This window comes from Trichoderma evansii (assembly GCF_050947405.1).
Source record: "Trichoderma evansii strain SZMC 28006 chromosome Unknown GGI43scaffold_15, whole genome shotgun sequence".
NCBI classification, from domain to species: domain Eukaryota; kingdom Fungi; phylum Ascomycota; class Sordariomycetes; order Hypocreales; family Hypocreaceae; genus Trichoderma; species Trichoderma evansii.
Window position 1 is genome coordinate 912,199 of NW_028145191.1, and position 22,590 is coordinate 934,788.

The window sequence follows — 22,590 nt, forward strand, 5'->3', positions numbered from 1 at the left end:
AGAGGCCCGGCCATGGTCCGAAAACGTGGTGGCTGCAGGCCCTTGTCGCGGTCAATCGATCTCTCGCTGCTTGTGCTGAGAATCAGTCGCCACCCAGTGGGCGCCGTCCTCGTTGGGAGCAAAAGAATCTAGATCTCGTTGGTTGCGCGACTAGATTTCTTCGGGGATGTGGCTGTAGTTCTGTAGCGCGGCAGCGCGGCAGATTTTCCATCTACAAAGTAAATACTGTCCGTGAGATCCATGTGTGCATTCATTGTCGAGGACGGAGTAGTATGAAGCCAAGTTGCTAGGAGAATGGCAGAATGGCTTGGTGATATGACAGGGGTAGAAAACGTTGAGGTCGAGGTGAGGGGCTACCTAGGTAGCTACTACTAGGTAGGTATTTACACCATGTACCTGGACATGGACATGGTCTGTATGTACATTTGTATTCTACTCCTCAGGCCATGGAAAAACGCAACTTCCACGGAATATCGCAACGTACATCGTCTCATCTCGTCAAGATGTAATACTCTCTTGCTCTCTTGGCCACGTCAAGAACCGCACTGAAGCACAACGGCATACTACCTAGCCATCAGTAACATTCAAAGTAATCTCGCAACCTATTGCCTGCTAATAATGCTAATAACGCCAATGCTACGGCGGAGTACTCCTTAGAATACTTATCATAGGCTCTCTGCTGCCGTATATGCATGTATCTGCCTCACACTAGCCTGCCACACTCTGGGTAGAGCAGCGAATCAATTCCAATTGCACGTTGCAATGCTCTAGCAGAAGCCTAGGCAGCACAGAGTAGGTCCGAGTAGCACTCGTGCAATAGGCGAACAAATAATATTGGATGTTCACAACCGATGTCAACCGATGTTAAGCAAAGAAGGTCCTTCTTTTTGTTCTTCTTACTTGTAGACGCTTCACTTATTTTTAGCTAAGCGATACGAACCAGCAAATATCGCCGAGATGATGGAACCCACATCCCATGAAAATTTGGCTCAATCCCCTGACATTGCCATGCTATGCTTAGACTGATCGAAAAGCTGATACAGCGGGACGAGCATGAGAAATGTGGGCATGCGTTTGAGAGATGGATCCATGTTAAGAAAGAAATCCACGAGCCAAGACAGTGGAAATACATACATATAGCAGCGATAGCGATAAGCGAATGCGAGAAACTGCGGCATGGTTTTACAGTATTCGAGGCCAGCTTGCGCTGCACTATTTATATCCTCCCGTTCTTAGGCTAATTTTGTTTCATCGATATCAGGGTCCGTTTATCGTGATCGTATATCCAAGCCTCGTCAGATATCTCTTCGCAGGGAATGCTATGACCCCGAGTACTTCGTATATCAAAAGAGAAAGAGAGAACAATAAGTGAGACCCCTTTGACTCTCGATACGGAAAAACAACGATGACACGCCTTGATATTAGGCCCCACCATGGTTTGGTCAGTTACCAAACGTGGGGATAGCTGGCCTAGCACCAACATCCGTTTTGCGTGTCTCTTACGCGCATGGAATCTTTTCTCCGTACGAGTGGATGGGCTAAACGGTCGGGGAATATCACGACCGTATAGGTACTCGTACGATTATATATGCTCTGGTAAGCTCAGAAATACTCTTTGACAGCACGATGGCATCTCCCACCATGAGCCCATTAGCTACTACTTATACGACTGGGAAATGGACTTGTTCCCACGGCTAAATGCCTCCCGTCCGCCCTAGCCTTTCAGGCTACCGCTAGGCTGACAGAGCACGAAGTACGGAGTGCACAGCTCACATTTGTAACACTCTTCGATCTTGACAGGCTACGACCAACAGCATGGGGTATGCGCCTGCCTGTACGTGTAAGCTGGCGAGAAAAGAGATAACGGCGTCAGCGGAGTTGCTTCTCCGGCAGGTAGTGCATGAATCAAATCACATACCCTTGTCCATCACAACAAGGAGGCATGCAAACCTTGTTTCTGGCACCCAACAACGACATGGCATGAACATGGGGTAATGCTACAGTACATACAAGAGTGGCATTGCATGCTCCCTTTTGGGTATGCCACGAGTGCGTTGACGAAGCCTCTTCTTGTTCCCATACCTGCACAGCTGAGCTTCACCTGACTCTCCTCTCCATCTTGTCTGTCCTGGCACTTAGTCATGCAAGCGGCCACAAAGTATACGAGCACCCCCTACGGCCAAGTACGAGTGCGCTTCTCAGCTCAACTTCGATTTCGCCCTGCTTCTGCTTCAATGGCCCTGTTTCAATGTCCGCGACGAGTACATGTCTGCCAGCACAGCAAAGCCCTATGCAGGGAGAGGTAGCACAGCGTCGATCTGCATCGTGTTTGGCTTGAGGTTGCTCTGAGGACCCGCTCCACATCCTCTTTTTTCTACGCATCGGTTGAGATTGGGGGCCAGCCAATATGGGACGAGTTTTGCTGTTGCTACAGTACCTGCACTACTGCCTCTATTCGTACTCCATACTTATCTGACAAATGCACGCAACCTTGCGACGGCTGCTTAGCATGCTGGGACAGTACCCCGTAGTATATACTAATATCAATAGAAGAAAGCATATGTGCAGGCTACAAAGCTTAAAGGATGCTTGATCTTGTCATCGCCAGCTGTATGGAGTAACGATCAGGGGAGGGGGTTGTTCATGGCATGTTTTTCAGGGGGCGAATAGCCGTGGACCAGGATACTCCGATTTATTTCCTGCTACTGCCCGTACAGAGTACGAGGTAGCACTCAGTAATCACATGCATACCAACGCAGGGGCTCTGCCTTTTATCAGCGAATTCTCCGTGGAAATTTGGTGGCGGATTGATCTTGGTTCCGCTGGAGTCCATACTGCCCTATTTATTCCGGTGCTTGCTATGTAATGCCGGGAACAAAACGGCGATACGCACCTATAATGCTACCATACACAACGCCTTTGCAGCCAGCCTTGCCAACGGAGCATTTACTGCAGAGCACATGTTAGAGCACATGTTCGCAACTATCTCCACGGCTCAACGTCTCATCCGGCGGGAGAATAGCAGCCTAGGTAAACTATAACGTTATACAACCCCAGAATCCACACATGAGCTAAGGCGGGGGCTAACGGTGACAGTTGAGTGTCGCAATTTCAAGAAAACATGCTAGTCGCAAGACGCTTGCTTCTCTTTGCTGCGAACGAAGAGAGGCATTACTAAATCGTATTCGCCTCCGCGTATGAGATTCCAAAAAAGCAATTTCATGACGAACTCCACCGTCTCCGCCCCCAAATCACATCTACACACTTTCCTTGCGAGGGGCTCAAAGCATGGAAGAGCTAGCAATGATTCTTAAAAGTTAATGCCAAATCGAGACAATGATCTGCTGGCCTATTGTCTAGAGCCTTGGAATAGCGGCAGTTGGAAAAATAACCAAATTAAAAACGTTTTTCTGATAATGAGGGGCTCCACATATGATTTCATAAACGCTTGTGGCGCCTTACCACTAACCGTTGGTTGGATCGATCTTTACGCATAAATGAGTTGTCGACGAGCCATGCTTTTGAAGACCATATTTGCCTGTCTATGAGCAGGTATATGATAATTTCAACAGCCACCGAACTCTAGGGGTTAGCAATTACAAACAGCTACAGGCAAACCTCGTTTTCATCGCCCCTCGAGAATCCCACACAGGCGTCAGTGCGGAGTAATCCGTGGGCTAGCACCGGTCAGCGTGTTCATCCGTATTTGTGGTTGACATTGATGAGATCATGATGATTTTGAGATCTTGGATGCCGTAGAGTGTGTTATCAGGCGTCCATTCCATCGCCATACTCAACTGCAGCATCGTATATAAATCGATGACAGCTTCAGCGGGGGTAGTCCTCCGAATTAATACTTGTCCTCGCATTGTGTCGCCACGGAGATTTGCTCCGTGGTGGCACGGTGGCGCCAGGCACAGACAAGGAGGGTTGCATCAGCATGATGCGGTGGTGCACCCAGCATCACTTATAAGCAGAGTTGGCGCTAGAAGCTCCAAGAAGCTCTGCCACCTCGTAGCTGTAGTTTGCGGCTCGTAGCTTAGCTCGGTCAGATTGTTTCTCAAGGAGCTAATGAGATGTGCAATAGGTCATCTGATAATGGGACAGAGCTGTTTAGTCTGTCCAGCTAATATGCCCAAAAAGACATGCAATGCCGCCTTGAGACATTAGCTGGGCCGCCATTCGCCGAGTAAAGTTGGTGGAGCTTGCACGTATCCACCTACGCACGATCCCGATCGAGATGAATTGGCGGCTGATGACTTCATCGTTGTCATGGCTAGGAGTCGACGAATCTGGGATCTGGGCATAGATCGAAGCCTCAGGCGTTGCTGTGGCACCCTGTTTGCCCGCTCTCGCTTGTCCTGGTGTCTTACGCACATCCCCCTTCCTTGACCAAGGTTTGTTCCGTAGAGATTAAAAACCAGGGCGGCCGTGCTTTTTTATACAGCGCTCAGCGGACAACCTGCGAAAACGTGAACATCCATCTTCGTAACCAGTGCAGCGATATTGACTCAACGCAAGCCCCTGAGTTGCACTGCCTTGGTTGGAATAGCTGTCTGATATAAAAGTCCGATAAAAGATGATTTTGTTTGCTTGACACGCCTCTAACCCATCCGTTTTACCCTTACAGTGCATTGCAGTGGCGCTGCTGAGTAGCTCTCAACAACTCTCCCTCTCATCCATCTCGCAACTAGCATTACGCCGGCCACTGGTTCGATCATTCCGCGAAATGGCTCCTCCCAAGAGGAAGAAAGGGGAGCCATTTGTAGCAGACCCACCTGCAGCTAAAGTCCGACGTAGTTCGAGAAAGACCAATGGAGTTAACCAGCACCACGATGACCCTCAGCAAGGAGATAGACCAAAAGAACCCCTGGGCCTGGCGGGAGGCTCAAGTTTTTCGCAAGAAGCCTTTCAGCGGACCATGAAAGAGCTTGGGGAGATGGGACTGAAACTTCAAAGTGCAGTAAAAAGACAGCGATTAGCTGTGGAAACCTCAGATTTATCCAAATGCGATCCTGAGAGGGTTCGAGAGGAAGTGAACAAGACCAGGCCGGCCTTGAAGAGGAAAGCAAAAGAGAGCCCCGAGGACGCTACTGAACAAAAAGTCGTAGAGAAGCCCAAAGTCGTCGAACAGATGGAGACAGCTGATACATCTGAGGCAGATGCAGATGCGGAAACGACCGAAAGGAGCGCAAGACGACCGCCGCCTGTAAATAGCGACGTCCTTCCATTGCCGTGGAAAGGGCGCCTCGGTTATGTGAGTACTGATATAGTCGCGTCAAACCCAGTTTTGACTGCTGTCATCGAATGTTGCATCCTAATAATTCGCATGGAGGCTAATGCGAGTATGCATAGGCTTGTCTGAATACATATCTCAGAGCAGCTAACCCTCCAATCTTCTCATCTCGAACTTGTCGCATTTCGTCAATCATCGAGCACAGACACCCTCTACAGGATCCAACACAGCCTGAGCATCATACAAAAAATCGACCCGACAAGACAAAGCCACCAGATGTCCAGAGAGGGCTGAAATTTGTACAGGATCTGGGCCTTGCAAATGCACGAGACATAGTCAAAATGTTGCGATGGAACGACAAATACGGCATAAAATTTATGCGGCTCAGTAGCGAAATGTTCCCCTTTGCAAGCCACGAGGAACATGGCTACAAACTCGCTCCATTCGCCGCCGATGCACTAGCAGACGCGGGTAAAGTAGCTGCTGAGCTAGGCCATCGCCTTACAACACATCCGGGACAGTACACGCAGATCGCCAGTCCTAGAAAAGAGGTTGTCGCTGCTTCTTTCAGAGACCTCGAATACCATGACGAGATGCTATCGTTGTTGAAATTACCAGAGCAGATGGACCGAGATGCCGTCATGATTCTGCACATGGGAGGCACATATGGCGACAAGGCAGCCACCCTGGATCGCTTTCGCGAAAACTACTCCAGGCTGACAGATGGAGTGAAGAAGAGGCTGGTTCTAGAAAATGACGATGTCTCTTGGAGTGTCCATGACCTTTTACCAATCTGTGAGGAGCTCAATATTCCTCTAGTTCTGGATTATCACCATCACAACATCATATTTGACCCCAGCGTCCGCGAGGGCACCCTGGACATTATGGACCTATACGACCGCATAGAAAAGACCTGGAAGAGAAAGAATATCAAGCAGAAAATGCATTATAGCGAACCGACGGCGGAAGCTGTCACTCCCCGAGATCGGCGGAAACATTCTGCGCGCGTCAGGAACCTCCCTCCATGCAAATCAGATATGGACTTGATGATTGAAGCAAAAGACAAAGAGCAAGCTGTTTTTGAGCTCATGAGAACGTTTAAGCTCCCTGGATGGGACCTCTTTAACGACATCATTCCATTCGAACGGGACGACGAACCTAGAAAAGAGGCTGCTCGGGAAGCGAAAAGAGCAATAAAAAAGAACAAAAAGAGCGACATTGATAAGGACGCGAGGGAATTAGATTCTCCGAATATGATAAGCCCAGAAGACCACGGTATGGGAGGGCCGCAGAACCGGGTATATTGGCCAATGGGCATGGAAGCATGGCTGCGTCCAAAGAAGAGAGAGGTCAGTAAGAAGGACAAGGTGTCCGTAAATGGTGAAGAGTAAAGCTGGAGGGTTCAATCCTGGATGATGCGAGGAGAATATCTGTAGATAGATGAATGGTCGCTTATACACGCCGAAAGAGACCAAGTTGTAAAGGATAGTGACATGTAGTGGGAGCAAGACGACGTGGACGAGACATCTACCACAGCGAAGAGAAGCAATTCCGGGAGAATGTTGTAAGTGAGAGTATAATTGAAGCTTTAGCAGTATTAATATATATATTATCTCTGCAAAAGAAGAAAAGTGCAGGACTGAGTATTTCGCTGAGACTGGTCTCAAATACCGAGATCCTAGCTTTTTTGGTCAAGCGGTGCCTACCAAGCACTGAAGCTTTAACAGACGCTCCGTGCGAAGAAAAACTTTTTTCGCTTGTCGCATACACATCCGCACTGTATAAAAATGCTTCACTACTAAGGTACCTTACCTTCTCAGAGTTTCTACTCTACACCAATATCATCTCCAATTCCCTTTCTTATTGCGGCTGTGCTTGAAATTTTGTAATTTTGGATTGTTTTCAGCGGCATAATAGATTCCATCATGTCTACTAACGATTTTCAACGCCAAACAAGGGCGTTCCTTGATTGGTTCAAGTCTCTTCCGGGGTCTACGTTTTCTGAGGATATCGAGATTAGAGACCTACGAGAAAGAAATGCAGGCCGCGGCATAGGTTTGTTTGTCACTAAATTCTAATTGTGGCATTGCAATGATTAACAAAGCATGACAGTGGCGCTTCAAGATATTCCTGCTGATACAATCCTGTTTACTGTACCACGAAGTGAAATGATTAATATTGAGACTTCTGAGCTCAGAGCGAAGCTACCAGATGTCTTCCTCAACCAGGATACTGCCATGGAAGTAGACGACAAGCCGCAGCAAGACCCTTGGAGCACGCTGATTATTGTCATGATGTATGAATATTTCAAAGGAGACCAGTCGAAATGGAAGCCATACCTTGATGTCCTTCCAGCATCGTTCGAGACGCCCATGTTTTGGTCTGATGCCGAACTTGATGAACTCCAGGCGAGCGCCACACGATCAAAAATTGGCAAAACCAATGCTGAAGAAATGTTTCACGCAAAGATTTTGCCCGTCATCCGCGGAAACCCTGACGTCTTCCCAGCTAGCCAGGCCAAGAGCGATGAAGAGCTTATCCAACTGGCCCATCGCATGGGAAGCACGATAATGTCATACGCTTTTGACTTTCAGAATGAGGATGAAGAAGAAGAGGACGATTCCGAAGAATGGGTCGAGGACCGCGAGGCCAAGTCTACAATGGGCATGGTCCCAATGGCTGATATTCTCAACGCCGATGCCGAGTATAACGTATGATCTCATCCATCACACATCTATTCCCAACATGACGAGTCATGAATTTACTCACATTATACAGGCACATGTCAATTACGGAGATGATGCCCTTACTGTGGCAACGTTACGAACTATCAAAGCAGGCGAAGAGATATTGAATTACTACGGACCCCATCCTAACTCTGAGCTCCTTCGTCGCTACGGATACGTGACTCCAAAACATTCTCGTTATGATGTCGTTGAGCTTCCTTGGAAGATAATTGAAGACGCTATGGTAGCAAACTTGGGTCTGTCAAGTGAGCAGTTAGAGAGCGCAGTGAGTTTTACCCTAATGTTAAGAACTCTATTGCTTGAACTCGTGCTGATGTTAAATAAGCGAGAGCTTTTGGATTTGGACGAAATCGAAGAGACATTTGTCTTGGAACGGGAATCGGATGAGCCTAATCCAGATGGCACTTTTGCCAATCCAGCTAAATTTAGCGAGATACCAGAAGATCTCCGAGAGCAGCTCAAATCAATGCTCAAGGCTATTCGCAAAGTGGATCCGTCATGCATTGTCGACAAGCGAAAACGTGACGAGATTCAGCATACCGTGCTCATCAAGGCGCTTGATGCCTTTACGTCACAGTATCCGACGACAATTATAGAGGATGAACTGCTTCTTTCGGGTAGCGATCTTAGCGAGCGACGCAAAGCCGCCGTTACAGTGAGGCTGGGGGAGAAACGACTGCTCCAAGAGGCTAGGGTCTATTTATCGGGGATCGCTTCCGATGCCACTTCGGACGATGCTCCAGCACCGAATAAGAAAGCTAGGCGGTCAGACTGAAGCGACATATCAGTTTATGCGGCCAACCCTCGCCGTGATTGCTTTTGGCATTCGTGAATAGGATGGCACTATAAGCGGAATAAATTGGGCCAGCATTAGCATTTTGGCCGGCTAAAAAGATATATCATCTGTGTAACAAGGCAGCCTGAGCCTGATCGAAATCGTTAATCACACTCTGGAGCTGGAGAGCCTCAGGTCCACATGCCACACGGATGCGAACCACATCAACAAACAACGCCTTGCAAGGCAACCAAATCAGGCAACCTCAGTGATTTTGTCAAATTTTTTTTTTTTCTTCATATATCTCTCAATCCTTATCATAAATAGAAATCTTTCCCTCAATCATCATACTCTTCAATCATACTCTTGTCTGCCTTGAAGCGAAATACTTCCCAGCGCGCAATCTCCTATCCTCAAACTCTGCCAGTGCCTACAAATTTGTACTATATTCCACAGCCCCTGTTGTTTTTCAAAAACAAGTGTAACCGTATTGTACCACGCCCACCAGCAATATACGCTGCGTTAAACGCGCGTGCTACTGATTGGGGAGAGTTTAAGAATTTCAGGTAAGCAGACACAGAGTGTAGCCAAGCTCTAATCAATACTAACAGCTCAAGAAAGCTGTGCTGCATTTCACATTGACCGCTTCATCAACACATCTTCTATACCCTGCGATAGAGCCTAAGGTCGCACGGCTGAGCCGGCGTATGCGTATGCCTGGGGTAATCGTTCAAAATCGACCATTAGAATACAAACAAATCAATACTGTCGCTAAAATATCATGGAATAAGGCAATCAAATTCGAGCGGTGACATGGAGCCATGCGTTTTCAATGTCTCATGGCGCATTAGGCTCCGTCTAGCAAGACAATGTACGGGTCCCGGTCTATGAAGCGGTTTGGCACCCTCATGTTCAGGCTGACATATAAGACAAAGACTTTCGGGAACGGAGAGTGCTCTACCCGACAAATCCTGGACATCGACCGAGCGAGGCCTGAGGTCAATCTCCAGCTTTCGTGTAACCCTCCATTATACGGAGTTGCAGATCTGCTGTCTCATGGTCGAACACTCATTCAGCTGTTGGCGCCCAGACAATGACGAGCTTGCTAAACGTTTGCGTTCTCCTGACACACCATTTTTTTTTTTCGCCCCTCATACTGAGTTAAAAGTCTGGTGCTAGTTTTGGCTAGTGCAAAATAATAATCTGGCCAGGACATGGCGGCTTGTCGCATGTGTTTCATATTGGGATGACCACTTCAGCATAGCAAGTTACAATGCCTTCGCATTTCATACGTCCTCCGGACCCCACACACGTGTGTTCAAACCGGGATCCCTCGTCATGCATGTTGCTTTGCCAATACAATACCATCAGTCGACAGCACTCATTTTCTAGCCGATGGGGGGGCAAACGGGGGAACACCCTTCCGGCCGCAGCCTTGTCGCCCACGACGAGTAGTGATAGGCCCGTTCAAGGTTTACGAGTGCCCAAGGTCCACTGCCCCCAAAGGGTGTTCAGCTTTTCTCTGCGACATTTCTAAGCTTAGACTGGGTTCTGGAACCAGCAAGCCTGTCTCCACTGGAGTATCTCAGAGCCCTCGAAAGACCACTGTTGGTGGCGTCAGTGTACAAGAAACCCGGCATATTCGACCCATGGCACTATTATAGCAGCAGAAAAGCAGCGCGTCTGGCATATTCTGCTAGCCTATCATACTGCTGACAGTATCCTGAAGGTCTTGTGACCGGTGGTTGATGAAGTGGTGTTGTGTACAGCTGGCAGAGCAGGCTGGCTCTCGTGGGACATTTAGAGAGCCCAATCGCCTCTTCACATGCGCGAGAAGCGAGAAGTGCCAGGGGGGTTGAAGGAGCCAAAGGGAAGGCTGGAGGTCCAGTGGAATGGCATCTTTCTCTCACCGGTTCATCAATGGCTGTCCACGAGACACTACCACATATGTACGTCGACGTCAACTTTCTCCTGGCCCGTACCTTGCCTAAATTTCAGCCGCAAGTCCGCACGGAATACTCTCTTTCCTAGCCCGATCTCACTGCCAGCAGTCGGCTATCTTCATCGCATTGTAATATTTGATGCCTTGCATCTCGGCCCAACCTTGACTGGCAATTAATATTAATACACAGCCTTGGGCAGCGATGCCTGTGGAGTTTATTTGAGGGCCAGAAAAGAGTTCAGGGCCGCAAAATCATAATATGTAGCTCTGTGCCGCACTTTGAGTCTCCATGTATCATCTTTACAAGCTTGTTGTATCATTGACTTGCTCCCTCATTTGAAGACCACTCCTGAGCGCGTTCATTTACACCATACGTTGTTGAAAACAAGCACGCATTATGTTTAGTAGCGTAAGTTCTTCGTCTCGATCGTTGACTACACGAGGCGTTTGTCATTTCTCTGCTTTTACTTTTTCATGGAAATATACAAAATACTAAGTACTGTCACAGACAAAAACCTCGCAAAAGCATGCGGGGGCCCATGCCCATGGACGTAGCAGCAGGGCTAATGTTGCTACTACAAGCAGCAGCAGCCTCCATCATCTCAACTTTAACCCAACGAGCTTTCTCTTCGTAGTCAACAAGCTATGCGTGGGGCTTGACGATAATCTGCTGAACGGAGATCCCTGGTACAACCGTGTGCCACCGACTCAACCCAGCGGATTTACCGGCGAGATCCCCAGCTATGTCATGAGATATCAAAATGGCCAAGTAACGGCAGCTCATGGGTATGGATGGTGGCGAGGAGACTTCCTTGGAGCTGCCTGGCCTCCTGGCTACGTTTGCATGGTTAATGCTGACGGAAGTCCGGTTTCTTCTGACGATGGCCAGCTACGATGTGCTGAAAAATACAAGGAGCTGGCAGTGTTTTCGTGCAACCCCCTCCTCCCTATTGTTGTTGATAATGGAGATCCACTGTCTACCAACGCCCCGCTGGGTCGGAGCCCTCTACTCTTCTTCCATCCTCCTTCCCAGCCGGGAGTATCGCAGGCAGTGCATCCGGACAGCCCTATGGAACCGGGTCCTGCACCTTGCAAGTACGTTGCGGGAGCTAGCCCAAGCTGGATACCCAGTCTGGTGCCGAGAACATACCGCAACCCCTATAATGCAGCTGCATCAGTTGGCCTGGCGGGAGAGCTTCCCATTGTCCTCGGCCTGATGGCTTTTAGCGCGCCCGGAGGCAGAGGAGATCATACTCCAGTGACGAAAACGTTTCTAGGAGATGATGAAACCCATGGCAAATGGAATGGCGGGTTCTGGCATCATGCTGCGGCCCCGCAAGGCTGTATGTTTCCCCGTTTCTTTATATTATTGTAGCTTTATCTTTTGGGGGGCTCTCTGAAATCTTGAGGTTTTAGATGATACCACATCATTGATCTAGTAGGATGCTAATCATATAATAGATGCACTCTCCGCCGGAGAAGACCCACGAGGATTCTTCGTTTCCATCTATCTTGATCCTGACAATCTTGACTACTCCACGGCAGCACATATTGCTGAATTGGAATGGAGAGACAAACTTGTCTGGGACCATGAACGATCTTAAGGCGATGAATCTTTTCAGGATTGGTTCTTGTCTCCTTCTTTCTCCGCTCTATTTTAGTCTGGATTTTTGTTTCAACTCTTGATTCATTCGTTATGTTTCGCGTATTTGTTATGAGGAATGATTTCTCAACTTGATCACGTTTTTTGAAGAGTGGACGACACTTGATACGTTACAGCCTCGTTTGGAAGCACTTTGGAAATATATGCTTCTTTATGACGAGTGAGGCTGGATTTTCTCTCTCCCTCTTCTTTCAACTTGTTGCTTTTCAGCACTTGACGACAGCACTCAGCTACAGCACTTTGATAGTATTCACGTTTTTAGGATAGCTTCGCTTCGAAGAACTTCTCAATCTTGACAGAAAAAATGGAATTGAGCAATGCGAATTTCAATATATTTAGTGCCATCCTGTCTTGAACGTTATGTCGACATAATAGCCCTCTTCGTCTAGATCATCCTTCTTCTTTCTCTCATTTCCATCCCCTTTCCATAAAAATCTCATGAGTCCCCATTAAATCGCTATACTGTGAAGACTCTACATGAATATAATCACGACTTTTGCCGCCCCCTTTTCTCCATCACGCTCTTTCTTCGATGCCGCTAGCTTTGATAGAACGAACGGCCTGCCGCTTAAATTAAATACGTCTTTCATTTCCTTTTCACTATCGTCGTCCTTCTCATGTACTTGTATATCAAAGTGAGATCGTTTAAATGACTTAGACTACGTCAGGCAGTCGAACAGCGATATCGCCAGATTGCGTAATATATCGGACCCAGGGGAGGGAAGGATATTGAAGCTAAAAGGAGAGAAACAGCATATTAGCACAATGTGTGTATGAAACGAGTCTGAAGATTCGTGATCTAATAGACTTACCTTGGGCTCAGTAATCTTGAGGTATCGGACCTGGATTCCACTTGTGGTAAAGTAAGGAATCTCAAACTTGACTTGGATAGGCCGCTTGGCGCCCTTGCCGCCGATTCCACCCATACTGCCTCCAAATCCACCAGTCATTCCACCACCGTGCTCGTCATCTCCTCGCACGCTAGGGAGACCAAGTTCTGCGCGCATGAGGAACTCTTTGTTACCGCCAAACTGCTTAATCTTCCAGACGATGGCGCTCTGTTCAGGGGCGTAATGTACAGAGCCGATGTTTGTCCTGAAACGAGGGGAGTCGGCATCATCAGGCACAGGGACAATAATTTCGACATTGTTGGCCGTGCTTCGTCGCTTGAACTGAGCCTTGGCCTTGAGCATGTATTCGATGCGGGAGCCGGAGTGAGATTCGACGAGACACTCGACCCAGATCAGGGGCTTCACTTGGGTGTTGAGGCGGTAGGACATGAGCTCAAACTCGCCATCGGGAGGGATGAAAGAAATCGTTCGGTCGTTTTCGAAGCGGGCAAGTCGAACGCACTGGTGGAACTTTACGTCTTCCATCTCAATAGCCTTACCACGCGTTGTCCGGCCAGTCGTCTCAAACATGACTTTGTCGTTGAGTCCCAATCTTAGCTCGGGCATACCACTGAGGTAGCACTTCATTTTGATAGCACCGAGAATCTCACTCCTCAGCACGTTTCCGTTGGCGCTGACGAGGAGGTTCAAACTTTCAACGACATCCAGGAAGACCTCGTTCTTGCGGTAACGGATACCCTCTGATCGCCAAGACACGGCATTGGTTACAGCGATTGGCGGACGTGCCTGGATCTCCAGCTTGTGTGACTCTTGAGTGATGTACTCCTGCAGGATCTTGGATTCGGTGGTCTGGGGGTAGCCAAAGTCCATCATCTCGTCGAGAAGCTCGTAGATGACGACGAAGTTGTCGCGGATGGATTCTTCTTCCAGAGCCTTGAAGTATTCAGTGAAGACCGCGACGACCTTGTGCAGGAAGAGCAAGATTTCGGCGGCATTGGTGTTGCGCTTCGTCAGCGCCAGGAGGTAGAGGTTGTTGTGGCGGATGTATAGATACTGAGTACACGTGTTAGACGCTTCTTCTCTCGAGTGGTTGTACTTTCACATGGCCTTGATTGAAGGCTGTCTGGATAGTTACGGACATTGATTCCTTCGTGGGAAAAGCATGGTGGAACAGCTGATGATTCTTCTTCGGCTTCTGACAATAGGACGGGGAACTTTTCGACGGCGGACATAGGGATGTCACCCCTATAGTTTCGAGCAAGGAGGGTCTGACAGATATCATGTTAGATTCATGCTAGCAGAACAACGATTTTCCTTGATGCGCTCGGATTCACAGTACCTTGCCCTTGAGATCCAGAAAGAAGAGCGCAGACGCCATGGTGAAGATGATATATGAAGATGACAGCGGATGTTTAAGCGGCCAGGAGAATGGCGGGGAGGAGGGGCGCTCAGAGGGACAGATTCGGGGATTGGTACGCCGGCCACGGACTGAGAATCACACAAAATGCTCTTGTCATACACAGATCACAGGTCTTGGGATTCCTCTAGCCGGCTGGGACGAGTTCAGAGCAAGGCGGGTATCATGGCGGTTTCGCGACTACGTAGCTGGAAATTAGGCCCCTACGAATCGGACAGCTGAGGGCCTATTGCGGGACAGGGATAGCTGCAGCCGGCAAAACAGCGGCACGTCTTGAAGATAAGGGTCACGTGGTATTAATCTGTGTTCCTGAGCAGCCCCACTACGCTGGAAAAAAAAAGTATCTAGTTGAGATTTTCGTCTGTTCGCTCTTCTTCTTTTCCTTTTCTTCTTCAACGCACCCATTAGACAGTGCAACTCATCTTTTAAACCTGCGACTGGGTGGCATTCTGTCATGACAGCCGCGGAGCCGTGGATGAGTTAGCGATTTCGAGGTGCGGAGAGGAAGGAAACTTGTTTTCATATTCGGTTCTTTAAGAGCTGCCCGCGTGTGTCTTCTGCTTATCGGCAGGATTTGATTGCTTGGGCGGCGTCAGAGGGGCCGGACATTTTACCATCGATGAAGCTACTTTGTAATTTGATTTCGCGACTGCCGACTTCGAGAAGCGCTGTTCTGTTGGAAGCGCACGATGTCGAGAAGTCGATAATGATTCCTGGTGTGAGCCGCACCCATCGCCTCTCTAGCTCAATGTGGCATGGGTAGTGGTAGTAAACAGCTACGAGCTTACTTCGCACTTGGCGAGCGAGCTTCCGCCAACGGTCCGGCTTCGATGACACCGCACCGCGAAGACGGAAGCCAGCCCGTGGCAAGCGCTGCGACCCAACAAGACAGCCATGAACACAGCCTACAGTACGGAAAGATTCCACGCTACCTACTGATCAAAAAGGGGCAACGTAAAAGAGGCATCATGTGATGGCTGAAAGCTAGCAGTGTGCCGAGTGGCATAGCTGATCGGAGCTTTTCTGCGAATAGATATTTGGCCGTCTGAGACAGCCCGTGAACATTGTTGGGGAAGACGTCGAGGTGCCTGTGCTAGTACCCGATTCCACTGCCTGATGATGCTGAGGTCTGAAGCTATCCGAGGATGTGTTGGAGTGAGGGTGTGATTTAGGGAAGCGAGCGGCCCCTGCTGCTGTTGCCGCTGCTGCTTGTCCTCTTCTGAGACACCGCAGCGCAGCGCAGACGATGCCGTACAGGTGATGGATGATACACAGTATGGACTACGCACAAGCACAAGATATCCGAGATGTCTCATCCGGGGTCCCCGCATTTGAAATCAGATTCGGGGTAACTGTGAAGCCTTGATCAGGCCTTGTAGCGACGCCCATCTCCTGCTACACAGCTTAAGCTTTGTTGGGAATTGTGGCTGTTCAAGTATTAGTCTGGTGTGTGCTGGAAGCGCTACCAAGAGCCCGTGCCTCGCCATCGCTGCTACCTCAGAAGGGTATTGGGGATGGAGATCAAAAGTCTGCCGACGGCTTCAACTCTACGAGCGCTTCCCCACACCTGGCGCGTATTTTGGTGAGAATTCTCGTGGCCATGTGAACATCAAGCCCTCCTTTGATACGGTTAGTGGCTCCAAGTTGCCCCTAAGGCCCCCACCAGAAGGAGAGTGCAGGCATTCCAGTCTTGCCAGTAAAGACAAGGACGTATTACCAGATTCCAAGCATGGAGGGCGAGGAGCGGTGGGAGGGGGAAAAGCACATGAAGGCCAGGCCAAGGCCAAGCAGGGATTCCGGTGGGGGCAAATGTTGGAGCAGAAAGGAAGAGCGTCACATTGCATGTGATTGTGTGCTCTTTTTTTCCCTTATGAAACACAGGCACGTGCTTTGGAGCTTGCTCGAAGGGGTCCCGAACGCCGGTTTTTTGCTGGTTGGGGCTTAATTTAGCAGCAGTGACAGCACCACCAGCCAAGGACTATTGGAGGATTGGGGTAGTTGACGACGGCAATGGCTCCGGCTACTCTTGGGGAGGGCGACTAATGTAGGATTTCGACTTTAGCCGTCATACCAAGGGCGAAGTCCAAGTCGTTTGTGGTCCGGAGAAGCAAGTGATGGGATGCCGGTGCCAAGGTGTTGGCGAGGATCAGTCCGCCTCCCAGGCCGGGCGGGAGATTGCAGATTAACTGATTCATCGTGATTTGCTGCACAAGGATGGCACAGGCCTTGCTGTCAGTGGTGAATTGAGGTGCAGCCATTTCAATCAGCTTCCCAATCGGCCTCTCAAGTCGGCGCAATGTCTTGCCTCCATGTGGCATTTTGGCAGCGCCATTCCGCCGCGGCCGCTCCACCCACGGGACAGCTGCGAGCGAGAAAGTAAAAAGAAAAGTCAAGAGACGGGATGGGACTCTGCGTAGCGGTATCGCAGCAGGCATCAGCATTAAAAAGGTCCATGACATAGTGCGGAATACTCGTATGGAATATTCGCTCTCTCTTCCACGTCTACAGCTCGACTAGCACATGCAAGCTTCATAACTTGTATACATGCTAGTACGGCATCCACCGGGATGGCTCCATAACTCCCCATCAAGCCCCCATTGATAGCATAAACAGCTATATCCGCATGTTCCAGAGCCCGGCGCCCTCTCCAAGGACCCTGCCAGACCCTGCAGAAATGGGGGGTAGTCGGTCTCAGCGCCTGACCTTGGCCCTCACGAGAAGTAGAAGGCTCCGGTAAGAGGTGCTCCGAACAAGCAGCCTAATTGTCTAGCATGCCGCCGCCTGGCCCAATGCGGTGCTGAGGCATCGACATTTGCGTTAGTGCCAGGTCTCGTACGTAACAGCCACCACACCACGGCGTCACAGAGTTTCCAGCAAGCGGACGATCCAACGAGGGAAGATGATAGAGGCCGAGCCCGGGAAGCAAGTTTAGACAGCGACCCTCCATCCTGTTGTAATAGGCTGCAGGCTGGCATCAGCACCAGCATCCGGGGTGGTCAAATAGAAAACAAGAGAGAGAGAGAGTGAGAGAGAGAGAGAGAGATAAACAGAGCGTGTAGATTCATATACTAGTAGGTGCTAACCCAATATCTCTGCTTTGCTTGTGATCCAGGTACCGAGTAACACGGCGAGCGCTGTTTCGTCCTGACTCGGCGCGGTGAAAGTGGATTTGCGCTGCTCTGGCTATTTTTACTTTTATTTCCATTCTATGCCCTCTGGGTCTCTCTGTTTGTTTCTTCAGCAGAAGAAGCAAAAAAATTGCTCCACGGGTATAGGGCTGCGCGTACAAAGCACTGCCGCTGGCATTACGCATTACCCTCGTCGGCTGTGTTTGCCCAGGCTTGTAATTGCCGTGGTCCCTCCCTGGCCCTTCTTATCACGACTGGCATCAGCATCATCGCCGTTTGCTATCCACGTGCTCAGACCACCCTGGGCTGTTCAGATCTCTCGTCTCCTTCATTTCTCTCACGCACACTCTCCTTCTCTCTTGTTTTGGTGGGCAGACTTGTTGGGCGAGGAACTACTGCAGCAGATCGAAGCCATCATCGTCATTCGCTCGTTGCCACTTTCATCATTCTCTCTTCCATCCCATTTTGCCCTCTATTGCGCTTGGCAGCGCGCACATAGCCCGGCCTTTATTCCCGCCAAACAGAAACCCCTGCTGCTTGTTAGCATGCATTCAATTTCATGACCAATTGCTGCTACAAGTACTTAGTACCGCTACCCGCAGTCAGCTGGAGCCGTTTGCTTGCGTGCTTATCAGCCGTTTTTTTTTTTTCCCTCTGCCACCGATATGGACCGCAATCACATGCATCGCCAGACGCTTTCCAGCAGCCACAGCTATCCACCAGCTTCGGCCGGTCCGCCCTCCCTCGGATCATCTCTAGCACCACTGCCGCCTCCTCTGCCGCCTCGACCTCGACTCCCGCACATCGACGCCATCGCCTTTGACCATCACGACTCCCGATCGCCGGATGCGAATGCAAACGCGCCGCCCCTGCGAACGCTGTCACCGCGGCCATTGACGCAGCTGCCGCCAAACTACTCGCAGATTCATCACCAAGCTCCTCTTGCGCCGCTATCGCTGTCATCTTCGTCGCCAACGTCGATGCACAGCCATCGCCAATTCGCGAGCCCGTCCGAATCCGACAGGCTTCCTCCGCTGGTGCACCATGACGGCGACAACCGCATCTTGCCGTCATTAAGCAGCATCACCGGCGACATTGAGCCGCATCGCCATCCTCAGCACCAGCATCTTCACAACCCGCCGCCGCCGCTGCAGCCAAACCACTGGCCATCGTCCTTCAATGCTTCATCGGCCTCATCATTAAATTCGTACCGACAACCACCGCCGTTTCCCGCGCCCGACAGCCCTGCGACCGTCATGGACGTGGATGGTTCGGCAAGCATAGCGAGTGCGACTTCGCCCTCGCCGGATCGCCTCTACGAGGGGACACCAACACCGAGCAGCCTCACACTTGACGACCCCGACGTGCGACTTGCGGCCGAAGCACTGGGCGATTTGAGAGCAGGTGAGTAGCAGCAGTGTAGAGCATAGAGTATGGGAATTGTTACATCAAGTGCTCGTAACAGCCATGGTCTCTACTTTCTGTCCTGAAAGACTCCAATTTACTCGTTCTCATCGTCCCCAATTTAAATACTAATCAAATACTTGATTACGCAGACTTTGTATCATCACCACCCGACACCTCCTCGCTGCCACCCATGAGCCCACCCATCGCTCCGTTCCAGCCCCAGCAGACAAAGCCCAAGTCACCAAAATCCGAGCCTCTATTATCGCTCCTCACGACCGCTCACCCCCTGGTTGCATCTACAATTGGCGGCGCCAGCTCAGCATACGGCGGCGCCAAAAACTTCTCTCCGCGATTCAAGTCGGGCGCCGAATATGTCGAGGGCTACTTGACTCCCCTAGCCAACACTGTCAACTCTGTTGGCAGAGTGACTGGCGTGGAGGGAGGTGTACGATGGTTCCTTGGCTCCGGTCGTCGACACCCAGCACCAACTTCTGACCCTGACCCGAACAGCTCCAACAAAAGACGAAGGACGGGAGAGAGTAGCAGGAGCAGCAGCAGTGGCGATCTCAGAGAGTCGCCCGACGCCAACGGTCTTGATGACTCGTCATCTGTCGTATCGTCAAAGACACCTCGCCGTTTATCGACTGCCAGCACTGTAGACACATTGCCAGCCTATGACGATCTGCGCTCGCCTGCGTACTCTGAGACAGCACCCGCTACTCACAAGCCGCCAAGTAGCCAGCCATGGCAGACTCGTCTTATGATGTCTACGTCGGGATTGAGTGTTGCCATGAGCGCTGAGAGTCTGCGTAGTTTAAAATACTGCTTACGCTGGCTTCGATGGACCAACGACCACATGAATCGGGCCATTCTCAACCTAAAGCATTTATTGGAGGAATTAGAAAAGGCGGAAAAGAAAGAGCAGTCGGAGGGAGAATCATCTACTGGCAACTCAGATGATGCCGGAGCTATGGATGTCGATGGCACGGAAAAAAGTGTAGAGAAGCCAAGACCGTCACGAAGTGAACTCGCCGCCAAGATCAACAGCCTCAAGGGTGACATCCTCAAGACTCTTCAAGACGTCATCAATAACGTGTCAAAATACGCCGGCGGCGCCCTTCCCGAGAACGCTCGAGTGCTTGTTCGCCGCCACCTTACCAGCCTTCCACAGCGCTTCCGCCTTGCTACCATGTCTGAGAGACAACCGGACAACACCGACAGAGATGACAACTCTGCGTTGCGCGAGGGTGCGCAAAAGGTGCTGGTGTTGGCCAAAGAGGGTCTCGACATGGTTACACAGGTGACTGGCGTTTTGGATGGAACGATTGTGAGCGCTGAGCAGTGGTGTGAGAGAATGGGAAAGAAGCGAAAGGACGATAGAGAGGAGGAACAGGTTGCGTCTCCGCAACAGGCCGAGTTTAACAGCGATGTAAAGATGGGCTAATTTTGACGGACGAGACCCTAAAAAAGTTCCGATTGTAATGGGATTCCAAAGTGGAAGCGGCAAGATGAGGGCCAGGTGAAGAAAAGATATAACAAAAAAACAACAACAGACGGCGGTTGAAAAGCCCACGGGCAGAGAGATATCCAAGGAGCGCGAGAGACGAGATAGGGCGACAACAGGACTTGATCTTGTCTCTGGTTTTTGGGCCATGATGAGCCCGGTGTGCAGAAAGCACAGTGGGAATGATTCGTTGATATAACGACCAGTCGATTCTCAAGATTTTCTTACGTGTTTCTTCGCGACTACCCACACATATTCCTTCGTTTATACCTTTTTTCCTTCCTATCTGGAGTTTCCAATTTGTCCAGATGATGTCTCAAATGTGTAATCTACGAGTTTGTTGGACAGGGAGCTAACGGGACATTCTTTTTTTCGTTTTGGAGCGCTGATTTTCCTTTTTTTTTTTTTTTTTTTCCTTTTGGTCCTCTTTCCTATGTTTATTTTTCATTCTACGAGCTTTTCTGAGATATGGAGGCTTTTAAGTCGATGAGCGATTTTTTTTTTTTTTTTTTTTTTTTTCTTTATTTTTCTTTTTTGTTGTTCTATGTATTTATCTGTATTTGAAGCTCAAAGAAAAAAAAGTAGCAAGGTGGTATTGTTGGGAATGGGGAATGCGGGATGCATTACTTGCGAGACAGCAATTGATAATTTCATTATGGTCATTACTCGTATTACTATGATTTATAAGTGGTGTTTGATGCGTATGGCCGCGGTGGTCCGATATAGATGCCACTTAATGATTGTGGATTTTGTCGCTTTCACATACCTATTTTGGTGTTGTTACGAAGCCACCTACCAAGCCCCAACTTGGACCAGGTTGCGTATTGAACATCGTGTGGCAAGTATGAGGCCAGGCAGAAACTTTCCACGTATCTTTTTTCATCCCGCTTGATTTTACATTACTGATATCAAGAATCGGGCTTACAAATTCGACGCTGTGCGCAACCGTGATGCCATTCGGATAGGGGCCGGAAGTGGCCAATGTCAATGCTTGAGGCGGCTTGCTTCCGAATTGTGTGCTTTTCCTAGTTCCGGCAGTTAATATTTCTTTTCTTTAATAGATCAAAAATGGTTAGCAGTCATTCCTAATAATCCTCAGGCTGGATGTCAAAATCATTCTTGTTCCGAAGATAGGTAGAAGGAGGCAGTAGGAGAGTGCAAGATGCTTGACGATAAATGTTAGGGCGATGCACAGGTAGACATTATAGAAACTGCAATTATAGTCTCAGTAATACGGTGTTTGGTGAATAAAGCTGTACGCTTTAATGCATCTTCTTTCCCTTAAAATTATGCGGCTGCATTTAGAATCTGACTGCATATGGTTCGCTGGTATACTGGTATAAGCATGAGCATTGCATTACCGTAAGCTTTAACTAGAAGGTGAAGTATAGTATTTCAGATTTGAAGCAAAATACAATATGCAAATACATGGATCAATAAGACACATTGAGTGCAATGAAATGCCAGGATGAAAGAATGGATTTCTTCCTCATTGCTATCATCTTCCTAGGATTATTTCATGTCATCTAATCCGTTAACCATCTTCGAAAACTCTTCTTCAGCATTAATAATTCTAGTTGAATGGTATTATTGGAATAGCTCTAAGCCATCATCTGCCCTATTCCAGTTTAATAAACCATTTAATAATCTTGTATACTTCTACTCACTGTTTGATACTCTATCAGTGGATTCCATTCCTACTGCTCACCAATCCAAATCAGCACCGACGCGAAGCTCCGGAGATTATTACAAACCAAAAACACAGAAAGTAACAATACCTCCATCGAAAATATTAGTTTCAATCGTAGTAGTATCATATGCCGTGCTTCAATTCCGGAGACAAGCCTTAAGTCCCGATATCATTCCAGGGTAAGTAAAAACCAGCTGCTTACGTCTGCGGGACATGCCGCCGTTTCTGCG

The 22,590-nt window shown here is 49.2% G+C and overlaps 6 protein-coding genes across 6 annotated transcripts; 3 read left to right on the plus strand and 3 right to left on the minus strand.

Moving 5' to 3' along the window:
• Positions 1–4,921: 4,921 nt before the first annotated feature.
• GGI43DRAFT_424062 (UV-endonuclease UvdE-domain-containing protein) lies at positions 4,922–8,758 on the plus strand (the record flags this gene model as incomplete). Its single annotated transcript, XM_083208322.1, has 6 exons — positions 4,922–5,257; positions 5,356–6,511; positions 7,154–7,291; positions 7,349–7,947; positions 8,015–8,248; positions 8,309–8,758. The coding sequence occupies 6 exons, from the start codon at positions 4,922–4,924 to the stop codon at positions 8,756–8,758; spliced, it is 2,913 nt and encodes a 970-aa protein (XP_083059046.1).
• A 2,450-nt stretch (positions 8,759–11,208) lies between these two features.
• Positions 11,209–12,670, plus strand: GGI43DRAFT_409774 (uncharacterized protein). Its single transcript, XM_083206555.1, has one exon. It carries the CDS (start codon positions 11,449–11,451, stop codon positions 12,073–12,075), a length of 627 nt encoding a protein of 208 aa, XP_083059047.1. The 5' UTR covers positions 11,209–11,448; the 3' UTR covers positions 12,076–12,670.
• Positions 12,671–13,009: 339 nt separating this feature from the next.
• GGI43DRAFT_100930 (Mu homology domain-containing protein) lies at positions 13,010–14,709 on the minus strand. The gene is made up of 4 exons (XM_083198791.1): positions 14,554–14,709; positions 14,354–14,482; positions 13,176–14,267; positions 13,010–13,098 (listed from the first exon to the last, which is right to left on the minus strand). The coding sequence occupies exons 1-4, from the start codon at positions 14,590–14,592 to the stop codon at positions 13,018–13,020; spliced, it is 1,341 nt and encodes a 446-aa protein (XP_083059048.1). The 5' UTR covers positions 14,593–14,709; the 3' UTR covers positions 13,010–13,017.
• Positions 14,710–15,325: 616 nt separating this feature from the next.
• GGI43DRAFT_100820 (uncharacterized protein) lies at positions 15,326–16,112 on the minus strand. Its single transcript, XM_083198790.1, has one exon. The coding sequence runs from the start codon at positions 15,960–15,962 to the stop codon at positions 15,564–15,566; it is 399 nt and encodes a 132-aa protein (XP_083059049.1). The 5' UTR covers positions 15,963–16,112; the 3' UTR covers positions 15,326–15,563.
• A 511-nt stretch (positions 16,113–16,623) lies between these two features.
• On the minus strand, positions 16,624–17,216 carry GGI43DRAFT_101092 (uncharacterized protein). Its single transcript, XM_083198792.1, has one exon. The coding sequence runs from the start codon at positions 17,088–17,090 to the stop codon at positions 16,671–16,673; it is 420 nt and encodes a 139-aa protein (XP_083059050.1). The 5' UTR covers positions 17,091–17,216; the 3' UTR covers positions 16,624–16,670.
• Positions 17,217–18,021: 805 nt separating this feature from the next.
• On the plus strand, positions 18,022–20,912 carry GGI43DRAFT_101094 (transcription factor Opi1-domain-containing protein). The gene is made up of 2 exons (XM_083198793.1): positions 18,022–19,163; positions 19,316–20,912. The coding sequence occupies exons 1-2, from the start codon at positions 18,425–18,427 to the stop codon at positions 20,608–20,610; spliced, it is 2,034 nt and encodes a 677-aa protein (XP_083059051.1). The 5' UTR covers positions 18,022–18,424; the 3' UTR covers positions 20,611–20,912.
• Positions 20,913–22,590: the final 1,678 nt, after the last annotated feature.

Coding starts and splice junctions, on each gene's coding strand:
- GGI43DRAFT_409774 (XM_083206555.1), top strand. CDS start 11,449: ATGAGATATCAAAATGGCCAAGTAACGGCAGCTCATGGGTATGGATGG.
- GGI43DRAFT_100930 (XM_083198791.1), bottom strand. CDS start 14,592: ATGGCGTCTGCGCTCTTCTTTCTGGATCTCAAGGGCAAG. Junction 14,483..14,553: donor TTCTGGATCTCAAGGGCAAG/GTACTGTGAATC, acceptor GATATCTGTCAG/ACCCTCCTTGCTCGAAACTA. Junction 13,099..13,175: donor TCAAGATTACTGAGCCCAAG/GTAAGTCTATTA, acceptor CTCTCCTTTTAG/CTTCAATATCCTTCCCTCCC.
- GGI43DRAFT_100820 (XM_083198790.1), bottom strand. CDS start 15,962: ATGCGGGGACCCCGGATGAGACATCTCGGATATCTTGTGCTTGTGCGT.
- GGI43DRAFT_101092 (XM_083198792.1), bottom strand. CDS start 17,090: ATGTCATGGACCTTTTTAATGCTGATGCCTGCTGCGATACCGCTACGC.
- GGI43DRAFT_101094 (XM_083198793.1), top strand. CDS start 18,425: ATGGACCGCAATCACATGCATCGCCAGACGCTTTCCAGCAGCCACAGC. Junction 19,164..19,315: donor ACTGGGCGATTTGAGAGCAG/GTGAGTAGCAGC, acceptor TTGATTACGCAG/ACTTTGTATCATCACCACCC.